At 43.9% G+C, this 25,269-nt stretch overlaps 1 protein-coding gene across 6 annotated transcripts in view; it reads right to left on the minus strand.

The window, feature by feature from the left end:
* The window catches only part of PDGFA (platelet derived growth factor subunit A), a 34,634-nt gene extending 9,583 nt beyond the window's left edge, over nucleotides 1-25,051 (minus strand). For 3 of the 6 annotated variants that reach the window (XM_066560591.1, XM_066560589.1, XM_066560590.1), the window contains exons 1-5: nucleotides 24,564-25,051; nucleotides 23,307-23,403; nucleotides 15,951-16,055; nucleotides 13,703-13,890; nucleotides 6,720-6,846 (exon numbers count right to left, since the gene is read on the minus strand). In XM_066560591.1, coding sequence (XP_066416688.1) covers nucleotides 6,720-6,846; nucleotides 13,703-13,890; nucleotides 15,951-16,055; nucleotides 23,307-23,403; nucleotides 24,564-24,626 — 580 coding nt within the window. In that variant the 5' untranslated portion in view covers nucleotides 24,627-25,051. Of the gene's footprint in view, nucleotides 1-1,694; nucleotides 3,784-3,891; nucleotides 4,006-4,035; nucleotides 5,086-6,719; nucleotides 6,847-13,702; nucleotides 13,891-15,950; nucleotides 16,056-23,306; nucleotides 23,404-24,563 lie in introns of those variants that run through there. The other 3 variants (XR_010784618.1, XM_066560592.1, XM_066560593.1) reach the window with 3 other exon arrangements.
* Nucleotides 25,052-25,269: the final 218 nt, after the last annotated feature.

A 25,269-nucleotide genomic window follows, 5' to 3' on the forward strand; every position in this document is an offset into this window, starting at 1 on the left:
GCAGAGGCCAGGCAGGACAGAGAACAGGAGAAAAGGAAAGCCAACTGGCACACAATCCCTGGTTTCACTCAACAAAATCAACTAAAGGACAGGTCTGGAAAGATGAAACACTGAATTAAATGTAATGAATTGACTAAAGAATCAGTGACCATGCACTGACATGGGCAGTCCTCTCTGTATGTCCTTTCTGATCAGACAAGACCTCAGAAAAAGACATAATCAGACCAAGAAGTTCTGGATCTCTAGACAGAGAAAATGAGTGCAGAATGTAAAACAGAAAAACGTTTTATCCCCAAACTGCTGCCTACAATGTGGAAGGACAAAACCAACAAGGTGTTAAAGCATTGCACAGTAGTGCAACTTTTGACAACCACCACCCTTGGCTCCATTAAGCCCCCTACTCACCCCCCACCCCACAAATCACAGAGCTGTCCATCACATATCTTGTGGCTCCAATTGCTCACACCTTTCCCTGCAACACTCCAAATGCAGCACATTAGAAGTCCAGAGGGAGTCCACCTCCAGCAGACAGCAGAAGAAGATATGACACGGCATTCACGAATGCACAGAGAACTGTTTAATTTACAGCCACAATGGTGAAACAAACCATTTCAGAGCTTGGACATTCAAAGTTAAGTCTGACACTCATTCTTATATTCACTTATTGTGCTTAAGTATTAGAGAACACAGGATTACATTAACCATACACAACAATCTGAGATCCCTGTGGGACCGAGGAATGGAAGGGATGAGCAAGAATGAGGGACCAGCCCCTCAAGTGGTGTAAGCTGGTACAGCTCCATTGCAGGCAAGGGAGCCATGGTGATTTACACCAGCTGAGGATATGGCCCTTGAAATGTCCAACTTAACTTTGAATTAACGACTCCCGTGTCACAACCTTTAGTGTCACTGTTCCTTCTGGTTGTATCTGCCACTTTGAAGGAGGACTAATCCCACAACCCGCCACGGTCCCCAGGCTGGCGGGTGAGAGCTCAGCTGGACTACAGGAAGTGATGCTCGTGTCGTGACACTACTCCTCACAATTCAACAGCCATGGCCTGCATCCTCATCTGATGTAAATTAGCTTGGGGCCATCTGAAGTCAGAAACATTTGCCAATTTATAGTAGCTGAGAACATAGCCCTGAGATTTTTGTGTTTTCTGCCGCATGCTGTATGAACACTGTGCTTGACAACAAAGACTCATTCCTCGTAACAAAATTAACTCAAGACTACAAGTCTCAAACAAACGGCTATTGGAAAAGTCCCCATTCAGTCTTCACTCTCTCCTGGTGTGCTGAATTTGGCATAACACTTTTATTTGCTGGCACCAAGAAAACCTCTCGGTTTGCTTTGTCTTCAAGGCTTTGCTACAAGGCCAGACTCCCTCGTGATGTAAATCAGAGCTCCAGGATACCCAGGGGAGTCACTCCCAAAGAGCTGGCCCACAAACCCAAACACAACCTTCTCATGCAAGTCCAACCATAGGACTCTTTCCAAGAGTTGTTTTGCAAACTATTCCACTTAAGTGACTTTGACATCCTTTCATACCTGCACAGTGTCTGAGTGGGTCACATAATGCTTTTCATCTACATGATTTTAATGGATATATGTTTGGTTTTTTTCTTTCATTAGATATCTTTTAGACAAAAAAAAAAAAAAAAAAAGGAACGAAGCAACATTATTGGCATCCCACTGAAACATAAATATATAAATTACATTTTATACACTTTTTTAAACGCAGACACATACATTCATGTGCATAACATCGTGAACAGTACACTTAGTGGAAAACAAGCACAGACAATCTTAGTTAAATGTATTTCCAGTTTTGGTGCTCAACAAATACACTGGGAAAATGATCACAAAATAGAACGGTGACTAACTCTATCTCTGCATTAGCATCTGAAGCCAATAATGCCTGTTAGCTAACATTGCTTTGTTTGGTTGAATTTGGACATAGCTACAGGAACAGGAGGGGAATGTTTGAACTATATTTAGAGAAATGGAAAGGTTAAAAATCTCTCTCTCTTTTGTGGTTTGAAGGTTCTGCAGTTCATTCATATTTGAAGATATTTTTATTTGAGTGGAAACACTGTCTTCAAGACAAACTTTTTTGTTGTTCCAAACTAAGAAAACTCTTTCATCTCTTTGTAGATGTTTCACAAATAAAAGAATCCAGTAGTTCATTTTACATATCCAATGTAATAATCCAAATAAAACAAAGGGTACATAATCCAAACTACTGGGGTGGGGCAGTGAATTTGGCCAAGTGAGTAGCCATGTCATATCTGGCACAGCCCTAAATTTCCAAAGCAGTACAGAAGGATTTATCCATGTGGCTCCCACTGCAATCTGTGGGGAACTGAACATTTAATCCTTTGGCACTTTGAAAATAAAGGAGATGGTGCCAGAGTATTTTATCTGCCCTGCTATAGTTAAAATAGATTTTGATGTTATTTGGGCTATTCTACTACAAAAATATGACCACAAAATGCTTTTTTTTTTCTTTTTTTCTTCTTTTTTTTTTTTTTTGGTTCAAGAAAACATAGCAGGCTTTCTCAGGTATATAAAACTGTTAATTTTTAGATAAAAATACAAACTTCACCTTTACAAAAACACATATTTCTGTTGAATACACATAAAGCATAACATTTTACCAAAAATAAAGAATTTTAGGTTTTGTTCAAATATTTGCAGCAAGGTAGTTCCCATGCCACCATGACATTATACAATGCAGATACAAGAATTTGTACATTTCACACAGCTCCAACATGTGAAATAAAAGTATCTGTATACTGATAAGAATGACAATTGCTAACACAATATCACTAGTAGGCAACTGGCATAAGTCATAAAGAAAAAAAAAGGATTTTTGCATGGATATCCTATGATTTGTTTACGCACATCTCTCTTTTTTTTTCTCTTTTTATTTTTTTTCTTTTATGTAATGCTTTAAATTACGGGGGAGGTTGGGGAACATAAACCAAGAAACGTCTAGAAAATTATGCATAGGTATACCATTTTTATTTTAATACATCTCATTAGTCTGCATCCCACTAGGAGAAATACCATAATGTTTTGTGTTCTGCTTATTGTTATACCAGTCTTTTATATGTGTTATTGGCAAATGTAGTCCAAGAGATAATAAAAAGCTAGGCAAAGAGTAAAAAGAAAACTTAATAATCACTTTATGGTGTAAAAAAAAAAATCCACTTAAGGCTCCCCAGAAGGTTTTTTTGTATAGACTTTTAAAACACCACCAAGCAAGGATGTATTGTTCTATAGTATTTGCGTGGCATTTGATCATTTCATACATTCCTGCTTTTTTTGTGCCTGAAGTCCACCAGTGTCCATCCATCTTCATCAAGAACGCAGGCACATTTCTTGACGTAAAGCACCGTTGACTGCTCTGACAGAAATCCACTATTCACTTAGATTTTTGTCATGTTTTTTAGTTCTTTTGGTATCCTCCATTCATTCAACTGTCTTTTTTTCTTTTCTGTTTTTCTTTCTTTCGTTTTTTTTTTTTTTCTTTTTTGGACAGGGAAGCTTCCTATTGTTTCACAGAGTGCTACAATACTTGCTTTGATGTCACATTAAACAAATGTACATTGTCTCTTTGTTCTCATTAAGTGTTCTTTTGAGCCAGTTTTTTCACACAGGAGAACAAATAAAGTATACAGTCAATAAGCACCATACATAGTAGGTTCAGGAATGTAACAAACCATGTACATCCATGTCCCAGAGAGAAGTTTTTTTTCTAGCTTATTTTCACCTTACATCTGCAGGAGAGAAAAAAGATACAATAACTCTATGATTAGAATCAAAGGTCCTGTCCTTGAAGTAGATGACTTAAAAAAGAAAACTGTTCTGCATGAAGAGTCACTAACCTGGGACAAGAAGTTCTAAATGCTGTTTTGATTGAGTTTACATGCTCACTTTTAAAGTTGAATTTTAGAAAATCTTTGCTTCTATCATACTACTCCCAATAAATACCTGTTAATCTGAAACAGGATATCAAGTTTAGCATTCTTCAGAAATGATACATTGGTATAAATGAAAAGTGCCACTGGGAGTTCATGTGCAAAAACAGGGGCTTGAAATTAAATTCACCATCATCCAGGCGTTAGGCACAGACACTGCAAAATCCAAATCATTCCCACTCCAAATACCAGAATCAATTGCAAGTGCTGCAGTTTACATACTTTCAAGTCATTAAGAAATGGAAATTCCATATTTAATTTGGAATGTGTGTCGCCATCATCATACATTGCTAATATGTTGGCCAAAGGATTTCAGTCATTTTTGCACTGAGAGGGTGTTAGTTTTTCACTACACTGAAAACCTCATGAATTTTGATGACTGACTATCATCATCCTACTGAGACTGAACAGACCAAAAATAAAGATCTTAATTTTCTGGTGTAAATAACACAGGACTCTGCAACACACACAAAAAAAGGCACTTCTTAGCATCTTTCAGGTCAAGTAAGCAGATCATCAGACTGTGTCAGGTGCATGTGCAATCAACCCCAGTTCATGTCAGAACATGGGTTTGATGGTCACACAAATAATAATATTTGCTGTATGTACACTGAATGTTTCACAGCCAAGGACTGGGAACACAATGATTTGTAACCTGGCAATTCATTCATGCATTATCATGTGATGCTTTGACCTCAGAAATCAATAATAATGAAACACAAGCAGAGGCAATGGAACTTGAGATTTCAGAAGCTGAAGTATTAGCACCCTCCAATAAAAAAGAAATAAAAAAGGCAAGAAAAGGAAGTAGCTCAAGAATGCAAGATGCTGATGGTGATGTGGAGCTTAAAGGGAAAATACCAGCAGGTAGAATTATCAAAGCCAATCAAATCTAATCTCTTTGCAGCCTTGAGGTAGCAAGTGTCAAGATTTTGAACAGTGATTAAGTTGAAGTGATGATATTTGATTAAGTTTTCCAGTACTTGTGCTATTAGGGTGTTCAGCATATAGGTCCTACCTGAATATCAAATAGTTCCAGTAGCTTTTATGTTGGTTTTAACTTTTTTCGTTTCCGTTTTTTACCTGATTCCCTAGGCCTTCCTGTTAACATAAGGGCAGGGCTGGTGAAAAGCCCTAAGGTAATGCATTTCGTGTAACACTGAAGTCATAAATACTCAAACCGTTTACATTTCCAAGAAATCTCATTATCCTTTGCATTAAAGTAATAACTTTATAACGTCTGATTTGACACTGAGTTTACAAAGTAATTACACAAAAGTAAAGAAATAATAAACGAAGTTGGCATTGCCCACGTCATTCCCAGGATCCATCTATAATTGCTGTTACCATGCAGTACTCAACATTTGCCTTCAGCTCTGGAGTTGAGCTATTTTCAGCTCACCATCCACTTGCTGGGTGCAAGTTTTGCTCCTATCAGTAATTAAATCCTAGAAATATCCATTTTTCCATGATAATTCTGCCCCAGTTTTTACACATATCAAAATCAAAAATTTTGATCTTAAAATCATAGCTGCTTAGTCTATGGCAATTAAAGACAATGTAAAAAAACTGAAATTGATCTAATGAAACTTTTTTTCCAAACGGGAGACAAAGAAAATGTATCAAACCATACCCACATTTAAAAATAGCCACTTTATATATGGTTTTGTCTAATAACTCCACCTAGTTTCAGCTAAACACTCAGCTCTGATGATAAATTGATGTCCAGTAAAATTGCAGCAGAGGTCTAACTTTGCTTTTATAGAAATTCTAACTCCTCTGCTCTGTACATAGCAACTGAAGTTTACATTTGCTTGGACCAGGTTTATGTCTCCCTGCTGGATGGAGCCAGTTCAGAAAACCCTTCCTCACCCAGCCACCTACAAAATCTATCACCTTTGGGCAGCCTTCCTCCTATGTTTAGCTGCTCTTCACTGACTCTTTAATTTTGGGCTGGTTCTACTGCACCCTTAAATTCCCTGCAGAGGTGCAAAACAAACTTTTATAGCAGCCTTCAACCAGTATCAGGAGAAAGGGAAATGTCCTTTTTACCATAGTGGGTTTCCTGAATAAGTGTGCTGAGCTCTGCATTGAGTGCACTGTAGTAAGTAGATCAGAGCCAATGATTTTAGATTAAATCAGAATGATTTTATGAAAGCCAGATTGAAAGTAATTTTTCCCCACAAATCTTTTCCTGTTGTAACTCAAAGGTTGTCTTGACAAGGCAAATTTAGGTTTTATGCCACAACTGACAAATTCTTGAGTATACATACGTAAGGAAACAACAGGAATGAGCAATGTTGTTTCCAAACTAACTCCTTAGCCCTGAATCATGAATTTATTCCCAAGTGCTTTACATTAATTTCATTCATATTTTCCCCAAGGTCAAGTTAATCTCAGTGTTCTCCACAAAGTCTAAAGAAATTAGGCAACAGAGTTCATCCACGAGCTGCAACATGACAACCTTTAACTTAGTGAAGCAAGACCTGAACACTACTGGGCATTTGTATTTATTTAAAGGCCAACCTAATGAGAAGTGATACACATTAAATTTGAAATCCAAGCTCCTCATACAGCACAAACTGGCCCTCATTTGGCATCTTCAACACAGAGAAGTAGCTGGGAGCTTCTCTACTCAGTTCACTGTAAGCAACGTTTGTTTTACGTTCTTTACTAATATAAAAATGAGGTCCATATGAAATCAGCATTAATGCAAAAATAAAAGGAAAACATACCAGTTTCTTCTTCTCTATAATCTGAATTAGTATTTGATGATGTACAGGTGCATTCCATATGCTCTTCTAATCTCACCAGAACTTCTTTTAATTTTGGCTTTTTTCTAACATACTCCACTTTTGCCACCTATAAAATACGATGAGGTATGTACTGAGACACATCAACATGATTACAGTTCAGAACTGAAGACAGATAACTATATACCTCTATTTTTAATGTAGCCAAACCCATATAAAATGTTAGCATACTAATCATCTTTTATCTTAATTGTGCATCGTGTAACTATTTATTGCACAGACTATTTGTTTATTCAAGTTCAGTAGTTCGAAACAATTTTCCCCCAAGAGATAAAACAATTTCCCATTCATTTTGGTTTGATGTTTTAAGCAACTCAGTTTCCACATGTATCACAATAAACTTCTATACAGATTCAAATCAGTGGTTTTTCTTGTAAACTGCCACTTTTAGCACAATCTTCTGTAGGTGTTCTTAAAGGCTGACAGTGAAGGCATTAGATTGGTTTGTAATACATTTTATCATTTACAAATTGGTGTCTCCAGAGCCCTCTGAACGTGAAGTGCTCAACCCTACATGACCAGGATCTGAATATCACCTTAGAAAGCTGTTTCATTCCTACTCACCCCCTGCAATCACCTGGGGCTTGTTCACAAGAGCTCTCAAGCACAGTTTTTAAGTCCAAGGGAACTACCACTCCTGAACTGGGTCCAGCCTTTGGCTTTATTGTAGAAAGCTGGCAGACAGAATATTTCTCCCCACTCCTTCCAACCGTTCACAACTGCACTGTTCCACTTATGGCATCCTTAAAATAAAAATGTCTGGAGGGCAAGTTGAGGTTGGAGGAAGGATCATGCTGGAGCAGCTCTGGCTACAAACAGATCTCTCATCTGAAGGAAACCAAGGCAGAACAGAAGGATGATGGGGTGGGGGGATTCTGAATACAAGGACACCCTGACCCACAGGCTGGCAGCCAGGAGAGGAGGAATGGCAGAGAGGGCACTGATGTCCTGGGGTGCTGAAATGGCTCGTGGGATGCTGGGCACTGCCTTGTGCTAAGTGCAGTGGGCATGATGGTCAGGGCCATGCAAGGGAATATGGCCTAATGTGGGCAGGGAGATGCTAGAGAGTTTGTAAGAGGTCCAGTGTTTAGGTCTCAACTGTGTTGAACACTGCAGAATAGGTGGGGAGCATTTGCTTGCAATGGAAACCACTGCAATTAAATAATGGCTTCTCAGACCTACTCATCTGACAATGGGGCACAGCAGTGTGGCTGTCCCTGCAAACAACAAGACTACAAATCACAGGGATGCTGTACAAATGAGGTGAGGGAGCAGAAGGACAGGGGAGGCTGGTTGTCTTTACAGAAGTTACATGACAAAGCCATAAAGGCTGGTCCATCCAAAAGCTCCAGTCACTACCAAATAAAGCATCCACAGTGACACTCCCAGCCATGATTTCCTTGTGTGTTTGGTGGGGATTCAATGCCCCAAATCAATTTGCACACTGAGAAAATCATTCCCCTGCCCTTTCAAAACTGGAACAACAGTGTCACAAAATGAGAGTGGTGGTTCCCAGAAAAACTCTTCTGGCTTTGGGGTCACAACTATCAAGGGCCTCTGAATGCCAGTGAGAGAAGCTAGAGCAAAATCCTGGCCTTTCTAAAGCCAATGGGGGATCTGAGCTTTCACAGAGCAAGGAGTTCAGATCCACATTTTAGTCACCACCCCTTGTGTCAACAGGATCTGGAGATGATTTTCATTTCATCCAGCAAACCAAAGTTACAGGGACAGATGCAATAACTAAAGTGCCCACATTAAAAGGTATATTCTGAAACAGTCAGCTCTCCATGTAAACAGATTAAGAGCTGGCCATGACATACCAGAATACTTTATCTGAAAGACTGACTATGGGTTGAAACAGTTTCAAAATTTCCTATCAGAACCCAACTCCATCAAGCCTTTGAACACAATGATTGGAAAATGTATGGTACAACTGAATCATCTGGCGTCAAAGGATGACTAATCCTTAAAATTTATGAAAACAAACAGTAATTAAGACACCTCCATCATCAGAGACAAAGGGACCCAGTTATCACAAAACAGCTCTCAGATCTGCCATACTTATTACAGCTGTTAGAATAAACCAGTCTCATTGAAAATTACACGCAACAAAAATAAACTGTAATCAAGCTTTTAAAAGCCTGTCCTTGTTTCGCTTGGTTTTACAAACTGAAAGATATATGCAGTTCCTGTGGCTATTTGGTATTAAACAACAGTTAAAAAACCAGAAACAGTAATACTTTGTGGAGGATCATAATGAATTTATGCAGCAATTTAAAGCTGGCTTTTAGTGTTGTAGTTAAAATACAATCCAGCACACGTTCCACTGCCCTACTTCACGCTACACAAGTAAAAGGAATTTCATTTTGTATGTGTTGCAAATACTGGAAGTGAAGCAGCACAAACCAGATAAGCTGCTGTGTCTGTGTCACCTGTTAACACCTGCTGCCACACACAGTGCTGATCTACAACGATGAAGGCTGCAGGTCACATTTTCAGTGGGTATAAACAGGGCTAGCTGTGCCAACAGCATGGGATTTGGCCTTGTGCACAAATGATTTTTTCTTGTGTTTTTCTCCCTGGCATTCACATTGTACAGTTTCTCAGGTGTATTACACAGAACTTTGAAGTGGTCAGTCTTCAACAAATCAACAAGCTGCTTTTACTCGTCTCTAATGTAACAAAAATAAAAATCCTCAAGCCCTCCAGATCCAGAAAATATCACTACATAAAAACTCTTTGAGAGCAAGACTGTGAAATAACTGATTAGCTTCTCAAATGCTATATAATCTACACTTGCATCAGTGTAGATTCTAGGTCTACATCCTGCAATACAGTGTGTGGCTAGAAAATGAAAATACAATCTGATAAAAATATGCGGCCTAATGGAAACATCTTGGGAATACTTTTTTAGAGCTTCTCCAGGGGAGATGAAATCAGGGATTAATAGCAGGGGAAAAATCCAAGACTGTAAGCAGAAATGTCCAGAATACCTCCAGCATGAAGCTAAAATTTGTCATGGGCAGGAGCTCACAAGAGAAGTGTCAGCACAGAAAATTCCTCATAACAGCAGAACTCATGTGCTGATACCTAAATACTGGATGGAAACAAGCCTAAAAAGCAACTGAATGAGGATACTTCTTGGAATCATCTACTGCTTCCATACTAAAATAACTGTGTCTTAATACAATGGAGGGAAAACCTGTCTGTGAGGAAGAGATGAGTCAAGTGGGACTAAAGGACTGGGGAGGCATCGGGAGCCTTCAGGACCTGGCAAGTCACTGCTGCAGGGACAGGAGGGCAGGAATGGCTCTGTGGGGTCTCTGTGTCCCTGAGCAGAGCAGCCAGACCCTGCCAGGCTGACAGGGCTTCCCATGCTCCAAGGGCACCTTGCTGCTTTTCCGCCTTCACCTCTGTCAGGGTTCCCTTTGTTTCTCCCATTCCTAAACTGACCTTTGATACCTGGTCCTGCCTGCAATTGCAGTTAAGCCACAGCTCAATCCAAGTGCTGCTTATCCCAATGGCAGAAGAAAAAGGTTATTGAACCTGCAAATGTGACATACAGCCATTTCACCTACACACCCCATGTGTTCTGCAAGGCCTTTTCACCCCTCTCTGAGGCTGGGTAGCTCTGCTGAACAGCTCATCCTGAACTCCAGCATTTTTTTCTAACCTCTGAACAATTCCCCAGGGACAGCTGAGGAGCTGCTCCTGCATTCCCTCCTCTCCAGCTCCTTTTCTCTGCACCTCACCCTCACATTAATGTACTCTAAGAATATACCAGGTTAAGATTCCCCTGATCAGATCAACATCAAATACGCAGAAATGGCCGAAACTGGGAGGGCTTCTGCTCAAGGCCAACCTGAGGCAAAGCTGAGGGAGATGGAGTAATTTAGCTCTTATTTTTTAATTTGCATATGAGCCTTGCTGCGAAAAATCATATTGTTCAGCCTGGCTATTCAAAATTAGTAGTATAGGCAGGATTTGCTCCATAATATTAATGATTTTCTGCTTCTGTGACCAAACTCACCAAGAACAACACCATGCACAAAATGCCTCTTGGGAAGACTCTTGTTCAGAACCTCCCAAATAAATTATGGTCTGGCACTTGGTAAGTACTTGAACTCACAGTACAGAAGCAACAGGATCTGCAGATGTTACTGAAATGCTTTTGCACACAGAGGAGAAAATCTCTCTGTAACAGACACCAACACCCCTAACTCCCCCATCCTTGTCACCATTGCTCTATGAGGAGAGAAAAATAGAATCCTTTCCTTCCCATCAAATAGCAGCTCCCAGCCAGCCTCTCCATCTCAGACTGAGTTCTGCAGGGCTGTGCAGGTGCAGTTTGCTGAACAGAGATGTCTTTAGGGCCAGTGCTCTCATGGGCTCACTGTCACCACGCAGGGCAAACCCACCTTGCATTAATGAAACCCACCCTGTGAAAGGGAAACCTTACAAGACCCATTTCGGGGAAGCTGCTCTACCAACCCCCCTGGCTCAGAGTGTCTCTACAGCTTCAATTCCACATTAATGGTATTTCACTGATGAGAGCTCAGTGAAGATGAAGAAAGGACATCCCTGAACCCTCCAGCCTTTGAATCATGTCCCAGGAATGAAATGCCCCAACACAAGCACCTCCACTGCTCCTCCCACACTGCCCCAGCCGTCTCTTAACCTTGACTACAGTGGCCCTCAGTGAGACAAAGAAAACACCCTTTGCTTTGGCCTGTTGGATGATGCAAACCCACTTGCTGACCTTTCTGGATGAACATTTTTCTAGTGTGAATGGGCCAGCTATGATCTCACTACCTTGTCAATGAGGAGGAAGTGGGGAAAGCCTTTTCAGTGTTCCATCAAAAGAGAGCTTTTATGCAGTCTGACATCAGGGGAAAACACAAGCTGGCTTTCCAATGCACTGCAGAGCAGCTGAGAAGGCTCTCCAAAACCGCTCCCACCTTTCCAGGGACCCTCGCTCTGAGCCAGCTACTTAATGGCATGAGCAGACATTCAGCTCTAAACTTAGGATTGGCAAAAGGCTCAGAAAACCATCAATTACATCAAAGCTACAAGGGGATCTGACTCTGGAGGGCATAAATATGGATTCTGTTCTAAGAGTTCTGGTGTTACAGTGGGGTCAGCCTACAACCTTTACAATGAACATCCTGTTCCTGCTTGACCTCTTGTCCTTTTTTTCCCCTGCTACTTAATGACTGTTTGGAGCAGTCTTGGAGCTTGAAAAAAAAAAAAAAAGTCCTCCAAAGCTGGCTGACGTATATTGATATTGCTGGTGGCAATATATTTACACAGCCATGAAAAGCAGCTGCTCAGCTGAGCCTACTTTTAGCTTGTGCCCTACTAAAATGAATGCAAATCTAAAAGCACTACAAGGGGCTGAGAGACTAAAATTCCTTCAACGTGGTGGTGTGCAGGGGAAGCAGCCCCAGCAGTGCCATCCTGCAAAGCTGCTGCCAGGAGTTTGCAGCTCTTAGGGAACACTGTCTGTCCCAGCAGCAGGGGGACAGTCTGTGTCTCATCTGTCATCTCCCCCATCCCTCAGGGGCAGGAGAGAAGCACAATCTCACAATATTGTTCAGTATCACACACAGGTACCAACAGCAAGTTCATCACACACGTCTCAGCTCTTTGCTGAGCACATCCAGCTGCTCTGTACATGTTTGCTGTTACACAAAATCAAGGGGAAGCTGCATCAAACCCAAAGGCAACAGCACTAAATATCACAGCCCTGAGGCACTTTGCTGTTTAGCTCCTATTCAGAAAGGTTTACAATTCTAGTCCTTCAATCTCCCCACTTTGTTCTCAGCCCTCAAGTAATTATTGATCCAAATTTTTACATAATTTTTAATTGTTTCTGCAAAGCGTATCCCACAAAAGCAAGGCAGCAAGCAAGTGTAAAGTATGATTATTTTTGGGAACACTGAAGGAATCTCAGATGTTTCTCCAGCTTATTTGGATACAAAAACATTGTTCTCAGATGTTCAGAAACAGAAAAGAAAAAGAAATTCTGCCCAGACACGTCTGCATGTATGAAAAACAGCGTATGGAATACAATGAAATGGCTTAGGTGCCTTATTTTTGTTTTAGGATGTACAGCACTAAGTGAACAGCACTTTTCTCAAGAAATCCATTGCAAGTGCAGCAATCAGTGTGTTGTGCTGAGCAATTTTACATTCAAGAATGTGGTGGGGTTTATTTTAATTCTGCTCTTAAGAAATTCAGGGCAACGAGAACTCAGAGTCTTCACAATATGAATACTAAGTGTAAGCCTAATCTCCTACACACAGATGTAGATCAACAGTACTTGTTTAAATACTGATAAAAATTAGAACACAGTGAAGCCAAATGAACATAAATATTTCACGTAATATTTACTGGAAAGTTGCAATAGGGATTTTGTCTAATGAGTAAATACAGCATGAAGCTGTTGAGTCTTCTATCCCAGGGGTAAGATAATTTGAAACACATTTTTTCAGATCAAAAGTGTTATGTTGTCAAATATAAAAGCCCAATTTAGGCTGCATAATATTTAATTAAGAAAACAGCATTCCATACTGTGATTTATTTATTTTTTTAAGTCAAATGCCCCTTGAGTCATTTTATCTTCTTAACTTTAAGATCTGTAATGCGCGAGATCATGGGAAAGGCACGATCAGCTTTATTTTCATTGCCAAAAAAAAAAAAAAAAGGAAAAAAGAGAAAACCTAAAGGGAATCCTGTGAAAACCAAATCCAAACCCAAGATTCTCCAATGACCACGTAACTTGAAACGGAGAGGGGCATTCTATGCGAGGATGGACAGCAGAGATTTGGGTCACACAGGCAGAGGGGTAAGGGGAGTTTCCAGGCTGCAGAGGAGCCAGGCAGGGCCCTGCAGCCCCTGCTCACCTTGACACTCCTGTGGTGTATCCGGGAGGGCTGGCACTTGACGCTGCTGGTGTTGCAGCAGCCGGTGCAGCGCTTCACCTCCACGCAGGGCGGCCATATCAGGAAGTTGGCCGAGGTGGGGTCGATCTGGCTCCGAGGTATCTCGTAGATCACCGTCCGCGTCTTGCACACCGCCGGGATGGCCTCCTCTGCGGGCACAGGAGAGTCACAGCCCCAGGTGAGCACCCATGTGGACGAGGTACACGTGGGGCCACTGCTCCCAGTCCCCACTGGTCACTGGCGAGCCAGTGCTGAGCGCTGTGTGCTCACAGCTGAGCTGTGCTGTTACCCTGGGGACAAGCTTGACTCGCTCCCAAAGCCCAGCCCTAAAATCAGGGTTTCCAGTGGCCTGGCTCCTGACACAGCTTGGAGCACATGCCATGAGATAAGGCAGTCCTGGCTCTGGAAGTGACAGCAAGCCAGGAGTTCCTCCACATTCAATGGCCCCCTAGTACAGAGTAACTGTGACCCCTCAGAGTCACTGTGCAACAGCAGCTGTTGCTTTCCAGCTCCTCTTCACACAAATACCATCACACAAACATGCAACACCTGGTAAACACTGCCTCAGAAGTTAAATTGTGGATTATCTGTATCATACCCAATTTGCACAGCTGGGGAACAACCTGCACCAGCTTGAAACTTTCAAGACTTGGGTTTCCACTTCCAGAACTTTAACATCCCCACATCAGGGAGTCTGGTTTATCCACCATTCCAAAGGGCAACTACTATTTTTCCTGCAGTCATCAAAGCTTTGTAGATGGTGGGTTTTATTTAATTTGTTATTTCTTGAATGATGCAAAACCACCAGAGCAGCATGATGGAAAAACCTGCAGTTAAACCAATATCCTGGTGGTCTCAGGTAGGGTGAGCTTGTTTAGGGTTATAAAGAGTACCTCTGTACTACTGTCTGATGCTGCCATGATCCAAACCATGTATCATCATCAACCTAGGAACTGTTTAAGAAGTCAAGCTGATATTTCAAAACAGTCCAGAAAAAAATAGCAATTTCAGGGACAAGCTATTTGCTGATAAGTTCTCCAAAGACAGCTGGGGTTTTTTTTTTTTTTTTGGCCTTACAGTGGAAGCTTGTGATAGCTTTGGGTTAGATGTGTCAGGGAACTGGAACACTGCCTGCACTTCTTCACTTAGTTCTTAAGTACAAGAAGCTCAGGCCTAGCCTGTGCCTGCAACATGGAAATCTAGGCTTAGTTTTGAAAGATGCATCTCAATAGACTAAGCAGTGTGAAAATCCTTACACTCAGCCCCCAGTGCCACGAACTCCAGAAAATTAACAGATGCAACCCTGCAAGATAGCTGGCAACTCCCACAAGTTATTGAGCACACCCAGTTCCCAGTGCCTCCCAGTGTGGTGGGGAGGCACCCAGCACCTTGCAGGCTGGGGTGCCAACGTCGCCGGCTGCTTCAGCACCGCTGCTCTCCCCAGGCAGCCAAAGCGCTGCCAACTCACACTGCAAATCCCTGCTGACTGCAAGCTGGGCTAGCTCTGCCTGCCACCACAGCTCCAAGGACAAACACACTGAATTACCCACCAGGGATAGCACCAGGGATGTTTTCCACAGGCCAGTGGAATGGTGGAACACTCACAGCTAATCAGATGAACAAGCACTGCACATAAATCCTATTTGCACGCTTCTTTTTTAATTTATATTTGGGATTTTTTGCATACTCATCATCATTAATAAGGAAAAAATCCCCTGTAAACATGCCTGGTGCCCTACACAGTGATGGAAATCAATGCCCCAGTGTTTCCATCAATGGCTTTTAATTTTTGGGATAAACTGTATTTTTCTTGTGAATAAAAAGTCAAGCTGTTTCCTTTTGTGGAGCTTCTGTACTGAAAACTCTACCAACTGTTGATGTTTTTTAAAGCACACTGCTGTAGTTGTTCCCCACACTATGAATTATACATTGAATATCACAGCATTTTCTAACCAAGGTCTAGCTTTCCAACATGCTGCAACAAGAAAGTGAATGTAAAGAATTTGTGCATGTCTGTCTCCTATGGACATCCTCCAGAAGACAGCTTCTCAGGCAATGGCTTGTTTTGTGCAAAAAGAAGGGCAGAAGATAGAAATGGCCCTTTTTTTCCTTTGTGCATGTCACATTTTTCCAGTGAAATGTCCTGCTTGGCTGACCAAAGGCACCCTGTCTGCTTTCACTCCCCAAGTACAAATAGCTTGTTTCTTACCAATGCTTCTTTTTCTGCGAATGGGCACAGGACGGTTCTCTTGCACATGTTTAGCAGAATGAACACTGTAAGATCTCAAGTTTGTTTCTGAAACATCATCATATCCTAGAACAGGAAACAAAACGTTAAACTTCAGGTATGTTATGTGCACCAGTGTCACTACAGTGCTGTTCATAGGCACTAGACCAAATCCTGCTACAATCAGTCTAATGTAACCCCTGTTAATGCAATTGCAAGGGCATAAGGCAGGGAAGACACAGACATTGAATGTCATGTATAAGCATGCACAATTCAATTCCAATATCCATTTTATTGAAAGCCCCCAGAAACAGTGCACACACTGTGGCACAGAACCATATCTAAAGTAAAACAGTTGCATTTTTATGTGAAAGGCAGAATATGGTAATACACCTTACTGGAATGGTGTAGAAATAGGAACAATAATCCTGCATGTTTCTTACAAATATTTTGAAGTTCTGGTATGAGGCAACAGTAGAAAATATGGTATTAGACCCAACAGCAACAATGCTGCCTCTGTAAATTTTCTGTTGCTTGGTTTTCAGGGCAGTACTAGGGCAGAATCAAAAGCAAAAAGTAACTAGCATGGGTTTCCTTTTAGCCTCTCTGTTGCAGAACAAATCCCCTGTGAAGTATCCTAACCTTTGGAGGGGCATCTGAAGCTACTGCAAACTCTGGGACTGCATCCAGGCTTGTCTTGTTCCCTAAATAAGCCTACCACATGGGTTAAAGGGCCATGAGAAAAAGCAAAGATGGAAAACTTGGCATTTCATTTATCATAAAAAACAACAAAATAACTGCTCCAGCTATTTGGGTTTGTTAAGTGAAGCAGTTCAGGTCGTGTCCCATGCCGTGGGGTCTGAAAACCACAAGCACAGTCTGCAAACAGGGGATGAGGAAGAAGGAACCAAAGAGAGAACTGCACACAGACCCCAGGACACCCAAACTAAGGGGTTTAGCACCCTGCTGTTTGGAGTGTCCTCTGGAACATCACTGCAGAGTTTCAAGGTTTCACTGCTGGCTCCTAAGAAAACTGACATGCTCTAAAAAAATGCAAAAGGGTATTACACAGTACTCAATTACCCTCTCTGCAAGCTACCAACACCCTACACTCCCATCTTCTGCACTGTCACACTCCCTGCTTCCAGTTTGTTCTGTACACACAGCTGTCTGTCTCTGGAATGTGTTTTAATCTCAGCTTTATTAGTAACACACATCATAAGGCTCTGCTCCACAAAACAACCAACTCCTTTTCTCCTCCCTCCAAGAAATTGTGCCCTAAGGAACATGCAGCTTGTGAAATCACCTGCACAGCCAGGTGAGGCAGGCAGACAGCAGGATCTTCAGCACCTTAGAAAGAGTTCTGCATCCCAGGGTTTATCATTACTTCTTGGAAAATACTACTGTAAGTAGCTAAAAGAAAATAAAATTGGAGGTCCAAGAGGTAGTGCCAGGATCACCCACTGGTTCTTCCTATTCTCCTTAACAGCTGAACAGATCCTTGTATGAAATTAGTTATTAGTCTCAATTTATCCAAAGAAATTGGCTCCTAGTTCCTATCTATGGTACTTGTTTCCCCTAGATTTCGATGGGAAATTTTGGAACCTGACTAATTAGCTGGTATTAGGCCTTATTTGCAGTCCCAGTCCAGTAATGTAACACGGCAATGACTAAAGGGTATTATTTCTGCTTTTATTGCACCCCATACTCCAGAAAACTCATCAGTGGTATAAATAAAATGGCTTGCCAGAGATCCCACAGGAAGTTTGCAACTGAGCTGGGGAGTGGAGCCAGGTCTCCCACATCCCATTCCAATGGCACCAGGCCATCCACCTGATCCCAAATGGTGTTATGCAAAATGAGGATCAGTTCTGATGTGCCTCCAGCCCTCTTCTGTTTCCTAGCACTCAGCCACCCAACACCTTAATACTGACCTCCTTTTTGGCAGCTTCGAGTTGTCACAACCTCTCCCTCAATTTGAGGCAATGAAGTGATACTTGAAAGCAGCATGAATTCTGCTCAGCCTGAGATCCAAGCTAGACTGGGAGCAAGAAGCATGTCCATGCACAGGCAAACAGTGTTTAAAAGGAGATTAAACACAAAAGTAATGCCTCTAATCTCAACTGCTTGGTGGGCACAGGCATCAGGCTGGAAAGGGAAGCTGGCAGGGCTGCCAGCACTACAGCAGGGCTGGGCCATGGCTCCTAATCCCACACTCAGCAATGCTGGCACAGCTTCCTCCTAGCATGAAGGATCCCTCGCTGCCTCCTTGAAAGAAGCTGGTAAGAACCAAAGGACTGGTATGATCAGCTAACCAGTGTGTTAAGTCATGTGCTTACAAATAACTGCTGGAATCAGCTGCAATCAGCACTTTTCCATCACCATGTTTATAAAGGAAAATGACACCTCAAGGAGATGTGTTGCTTATAAGATGATTTCTAAGGTGAAGACAGCCTCTGGCTTATGCTGTACCTCACTGTCTCACTACATATCTTAAGCATGTACAGCAGTTCCTAAATTCACGTCTCTCTGTGAGGGTTGCAAAAAGAGATCTACACAGCTAGCTCAGCAGAACAAGCTCCAGTCAAACCTCAATGTGTTATCTAACACAAATTGTATTATTTCTACCAACACATCATCCAAGTTTGGTTTAATAAACAGAACCATGGGGCATGGCTGGAGCCAGAAGACACTGCAATGCTAAAGACACTTAAGTGCCCCCCCTGATTCCCACAGTCATTTGGAAGGAATTCCATTCCCCAGTGAAGTCAATGGGAAAATCAATGCACTTCAAGCAATGTTTAAGTCAACAGGAGTTGTGCCCAAGCAGGACTGAAAAATCACCGAGTCAGCTTTGAAACTCACACTTGATTCTGAATGTGTGGCCAGAACACTTCCTTTTATTTCATTAAAACCATAATGCTACAAAGAATACTCTCTAGTTTGACTTTCAGGAAGGGTGATGCTTAATTTGTATCAGTTTTTCCCCCAATGTACTGAATTAGTTGCAGGGTGAGGATAAGCTCTTAGCAAAGGAAATGTGAGGTTTCGGGTGCTTAGCACCTCACAAAATGAGGCTTCGAGCAGAAAGCCTAGAAATGGGTGGTTCTTAGTTTAGAACTCAAACACTGCTCATCACCAAGTGAAGATGGAGGATGCTGCACAGAGCCAGATTAGTGCAGCTTTCTTTTAACGTTTTAATAATAAAAAATGTTTTCATGGCAGCCGATCAAGAAATTTCTCTGTAATCTTTTATGTACTGACAACATATCAATGATGGGCATAAAAACTCTTGCAATTAGCCTTGGTCAATCCATTAGTGTAGCTGAAATTGTTCTTTTTTGTCAGATTGGCAATTTTCCACTGGGTCATGGAATATAAATCACAGAGTTCCTGTGACATTCTGCCAATACATGATTACTCTTTTCACTCAAGAAGCATGTGGAAAGCATCCTAAGTTTACTGCTATTTTCTATTTATCAATTTATACTTTTGAATTTCCATCGTCTTGCCAAACTATTTCACGTGAGGTACAACCCCCAACACATCCAGTCTTAATGCAAACCCTTCTAGATTTCACTTTGCACATCCAGAAAGTACAGATCCAAGACTTCTAGTACCAACAGTAGCAGTTTAGGAAATTCTTATAATCTCTTTTTTTTTTCAGGAATTCAATGTAAGGTACAATAAGCTGAAATGATCTGTCTCACAATCAGTCCTAGAGCCAGAAAGCCCACAGCAACATCAGTTTGGTTTTTTGATCTTCTTTTTGACTGATGCAAAATTTGCCCTCCTGACATCCAACTGCAGAGATAGATGCCATTAAGTTTTCAACTTTGATCTGTTAAAGGAAATATAAGTAGCAGCTCGCAAGATCCTGTTTTGTTTAGATTGTTTTTTTTTTTACTTTACCTAGGTGAGATCAACCAGCTGTAAAGAAGGAGGAATATTCCCTCATTTGTCTCAGGAAGAAGACAGGCCACACATGGAAGATGCCTCTCATGATGTGTAAGAGGTGCAAGAGAAGCCAAAACACTGCACTGTAACATCCTTCATTTGAGCACCACACCAAAACCCACAAAGTCAGGAGCTCATTTTCCAAAAGATTGAGCTCTGCAGCAGCCTAACACTTTTTCCATGGAAGTATACAGTTAATTTAGAACGTTTCTCCACTTAACAAAAGCTGCTCTGCTAGTTCTTAATCACAGGCCGTTAAATTCACATGGCCTAAGGTGACCCTGGTGGATGCCCTTAACCCGTGCAAAGAGGCACACTCAGCCCTGCCTCTCCTCATGCAGGCAGATGACTTGGGGAAAAATCTGTTCCCAGCGGGAGGCAAACATAATAGGTGATGAAATGAACTCTACCTCCCACAGGACAGATGGGAGAGGTGAAGCACGAGGAGAGAAACCACACTGCTGAGCCAGAGAGAGCTCCACAAGCAGAGCAGAGGAAATGCCCCCGTTTTGGGGATTTAGTCTGCTCGTAGTAAAACTGTACTCTGCACACTAGAGCTGCCTACTTCCTGGGACTGTGCATGCTTTCTCCTTTAAACAGGGTCAGACTCTGCTCTCCTTCATGCCAAGGCAATTCTGTCACTGCCTCTGGATCCCAATTGCGGCAAATTAATACAAGACCCTGTTTCCCGATAGGAATAGAGAATTTTCATGCTGCCTTTACCCTCTGAGTTGGACATGCAGAACTGGGCTCTGACAAACTGGCCTGGATTTTCTTTTTTGAATACAATGATAAGCTCCATGTTGGGTAGTGTTTTTCTTTAAGTAATATGCCAGATGGTCTGGGGGTGTGGTTTCTAATTTTATGAAGGGGGTTATCAGTCATCTCTGCGCTACAATATAGAGACCAAATCTGTCAGAATAGAAGAAAAACCTGCCCACTCTGACTTACAAAACTTACTTTTCCAATTAAAAATATACGTTTTGCATTGCAGGAGAGAAAATGACTGTTCTTCCTTCGTTTTCCACAGATTCCGCCTTGTTACTCAGGAATATCAGACATTTTCTTCATGCATGCCTGATCCTGCAAACTCTTAGCCTACAAGATCATTCTTAATTCCCAAGTCCACCCACTGAGTTTAAACAGGGCTACTCACATGCAGAAGGACTGGCAATACCATGCACTAAAATGAGGGAGAGAATAGTCACTGGAGTGATTTTGTTCTAAGCCTCAGCTGAAACTGAGTACATGCTATAAAAGTGAAATATACCTACTGTACAAGCCCTCACTGAACTGGCTGTTCCCTAAAGGCAATTGCAGCCCAAAGGAAATAAATTTCAGAAATATCATCTTACCAGGGACAACGAGAAAACATTTGATTTGCTAATTCAAGCTAATACTAAATATAGTAAACAGGCCTGATCCTGTTTACTGAGGAAAGCACAGCAATTTCAATACTCGATTAGTCACTCTGATAAGCCTTTAGTAAGAATTACTCATGCCAGTAAAGTCTGCAGGACTGTGCCCAGGAAAAGCAACTGTGGGTAGTAAAGCAGGGTTACTCCATGAGAACCCAACCATGAGTAGCTCAGAACACAGCTTAGCACACAGGCAAAAGCAGCACTCACATAAGCAAGAAGCGGGTGAAAGGCTGAATATTTTGGTTTTATTTTTTAATATTGTTTGAGTTCATGTCTTAAGGAATTAGTGTTTCACAGTGAGATAGTAAAATATTTATGTCTCTTGTTTCTCTAATGGTTTCTAAACTGACAAATTGCAAGAAAACGGCAAAATGAAATGGGTAAACTTGTGGCTGACCTTCTCCATTTTTGGTCTTGCATCCTCCAGTTAATATTTGCCATGAGATAAATAATTATTTTCTGAAATAAATTTCTTAGCTACATCTACCCATTTATTCAGCTCCTGCAGTTACCCCACTTGTCTGCCTGATTCACTTGCAATGGAGCCACGTGAACTTTTGCTCTCCTTCTAAGTGGTATTTAAAAATGAAGCATGTGCTTGTTACGCTGAGGTATTTGAAAAAATAATGTATTCTGGTAGCTACAGAGCCCTGACTCAAAGGCAGGAGCAGTATGCACTATTTTAAAATGCTAGCACTCAGATCCAGCCCTTCTGCAACAGCAGCCAACTCCACCAAGTTCACTGGGAAAAAGATTTTAGCAGTAGTGCACTTGTCTGGTCCAAAACAGCCTTCAGTGAGGAAATATGAACTGCACAGCCCTTCCCAGTTGTGAAAGTTTCTTTAATTGTGGTGATAAACAAGAGTGATGAAGCACTGCTCTCCAAAAATACTAAACCAATGCCAATCTGGTAATTACTAATTAGCCTCTATGGTAAAGTGTTGTGCAAGACAGAAATACTCCCATTTTCAGTGTAATGGGAAAACGTTGGCTCTCTAATCACAGGAAAATTGAAAGCTATGACTGTAAAATATGTTCCTAGTGCATTCCTGCTCGTTAATAGAGCGCTGCACAAAAAGCAGAGAGTTAAACTCTAGAAGGATCCTGCTACTCTGAATGAAGGTGATTGAACCTGGCACAGACTTTACAAAAATACACAGCATATGGTTTAAAAGGAGATGGCCCAGTACCAATGCAAGCAAGAACTCATTCATTTTTCTCCATGTTTGTGCTTCAGCAAGATGCAGGCTTCCCCTGGGCACATCAAAGGTGCCGGGGTTTATTCTCGCTCTCTACTGAGAGAAGAAATCACCAGGAACAAAGTGCATCAAGTGAAACCAAATGATAAGGAACCCAGCAACACCATGCTTCTAGATCACATTTACTGCTGCAACGATCTGTTAAACTGCACGTTCTCACTACACCCATTTGCATGCCTAATGATGCAGAAAATAACCCTGCACTATTTTCTTTTGAAAAAAAGAAAAAAAGTGTATTTTTGAGGGTAAGCTTCATATGCAAGTTTCTGTTTAAAATCAGTGCGGACCGTTTATTTTCCTTTTAATAAAGCTCAGCACTTGAAGAGACATTACTTCATTCATAAATATTGTTTCAAATATTTTAAATACCTCTAGGACAGTAGTTTAAAGATAACAGAGCAATGCAAGACCAACAACAAACCTTATGGCAATTCTTCTCCGCTGCGAGACGGAGAGAGCTCTAAAAACACGGGGGGGTCACAAGGTCCCTCTCCACCCTGAACCCCACGAAGTTTTAATCCCCGATCGGCCCCTTGGCCGCCGCCTCCCTGTGACACGGGTCCCGGGGCCGCCCGGCTCTCGCTGCGGTGCCCGCACGGGTGTCTCGGGCGAGGCGTGCGGGGAGCGCGGGGCGTGCGGGGCCTCCCCCCGGGGCGGCGGCGGCCGACGGCGCGGAAGGAAGGAGGACGGGACTAATTTACCTACGGAGTCAATCTCCAGGAGGCGCTGCAAATCGCGGATGCTGTGGATCTCGCTGTGCGCCAGCCGCTCGATGAGCTCCTGCGGGATCTCGGCCTCCTTCAAAGACACACACACCGCGGGTCACCGCGCAGTCCCGCCCGCAGCGCCGGGCATCCGGCGCGCCGCGCCTCTGGGCTTGCTGGGGAGGGTGCGGGGTGTTTGCGAGACATGTGGGGATGAAGCAGGGGGAAAATCCACGCGCACATCCCCCCACAGCGCTCCGCGGGGCGCCGGAGCGCTCCCGCCGCCCCCGCCTGCGCGCCCGCGGGGGCTGCGCGCCGCCCGCCCGACTGCGCCACGGCTCAGCGGGGCGGCAGCTCCGCACGGCCCCGCCTGGCAGCGTGTGCCCGGCAGCGCCGAGCCCCGGCGGGCGGCTGGAGCACACCCCGGGCAGCGGCTGCCGAAGTTCGCCCGGGCGGGTGCCAGGTCCCCTGCGGGCGCGGGCTCCCCCGAGCCGGGCAGCAGCAGGAGGAGGAGGAGGAGGAGAACCGCGTCCCACGGGGCGCCGCCATCCTACCAGCGCCCACGTCGCGGCTGCCAGTGCCAAGCAGACCGGGTCCCGGGAAAAGTTACAGCCGCTGTGCAGCGCCGAGCACCGCGCTCGCCCCGACCGGGACCACCTGTAGCAACCCCGGGACGCGGCTCCGCGCCCCCTCCGTCTCCTGCGGGCAGGCGGGCGGGAGAGCTCCCGACTGCTCCGGGGAAGATTCACAAACCGGGGAGCGGCGTTTTGGGGCGCGGGGGATTCACCCAAGTTCTGCCCGCGGCACTAGCGGTGCCCGCGGCCGCCGTGTGCAGCGCTGGGCGCCGCGGGGGCGGCCCGGCTCCGCGCACCCTCGGCTTCCGCACAGCCGCAGCCCGCTGGCACCCGCGGGGCGTGGATATTTTATCATATATTAATTATATATATATATATATATATATATCATATATATTATATACATATTAATTCTTAAGGGTGGCCAGCAGCCCGGGCGCGGAATGCACGGTCATTCCCCTTCGCTTCTGCCATGCATGAAATGGCAACTTGCTGCCAGGCTCGGCCGCGCAGGGCCCGGGGCAGGGCAGCGCTCCCGGCGGGGCCGGGGCGCGGGGATGCCCGCGGAGCCCAGGTGGACAGCCCGCTCCCTCCCCGGTGCCCTCCGCCACGGCTCGCCCCGACCCCCGGCTGCGGCGTGCCCCGGGGACCGGCAGCGCAGGAAGCCGCTCTCACCTACCTCGCAGAAGGTAAAGGACAGGTACCCAAAACCTATCAGCAAAACGCAAGCCCAGGTCCTCATCGCGGTCTAGTGCACTTTAGACACGGAGGGAAGGCAACGCTGATGGAGAGGGGCTGCAGGCCGGCTCCTGCCGCGCAGGAATTCAGTACCATCCCTCAGGGGAAAGGCAGCGGGGTGGCTCGGGGGTCCTCCGCATCCAGGGTGGGTCGGGGCTGCCCGGGGCGGCGGTGGCTTAATGACGGCGCGGCCGCTGTTTGTACGTTCCCCTCGCTACGGGAGCGTGGCTGCTCTCGCTTCTGCCGCTCTCGCTCGCTCCTCTTGGCTCTTAGGACTAGACCAGCCGGTACTTCTGCATATTTGCTTAGATCAGACCAAAGTGAAACCCAAGGAGTCGATCCGGAGCGCAGCCGAAACGCCCATCACCTGTCTGGGGCGGCTGCCCCCCTCGCGCGGGCGGCGCTGGGGCCGCCTCCCCCCGCCGCGGCCGCCGCTCCGCGCCGCGCCGGGACCGCGGGGCTGCGCTCTCCGCCGAGGGCCGGCCCCCCCCGCCGTGCCTGCCCTCCACACCCGGCCCCTCCGCGGAGAGGGGAAAAATCAAAAATCTTTATTGATAAGGAGAGAAATGTTTCTCTTGCCGAGAATGGTCCCGCTTCCCTCCCCGGCTGGGGCGAGGTCAAAAAATAATAATTAATTAGGAATAATA

The sequence above is a fragment of the Molothrus aeneus genome, chromosome 16 (genome assembly GCF_037042795.1).
Source record: "Molothrus aeneus isolate 106 chromosome 16, BPBGC_Maene_1.0, whole genome shotgun sequence".
In the NCBI taxonomy this organism is placed as follows: domain Eukaryota; kingdom Metazoa; phylum Chordata; class Aves; order Passeriformes; family Icteridae; genus Molothrus; species Molothrus aeneus.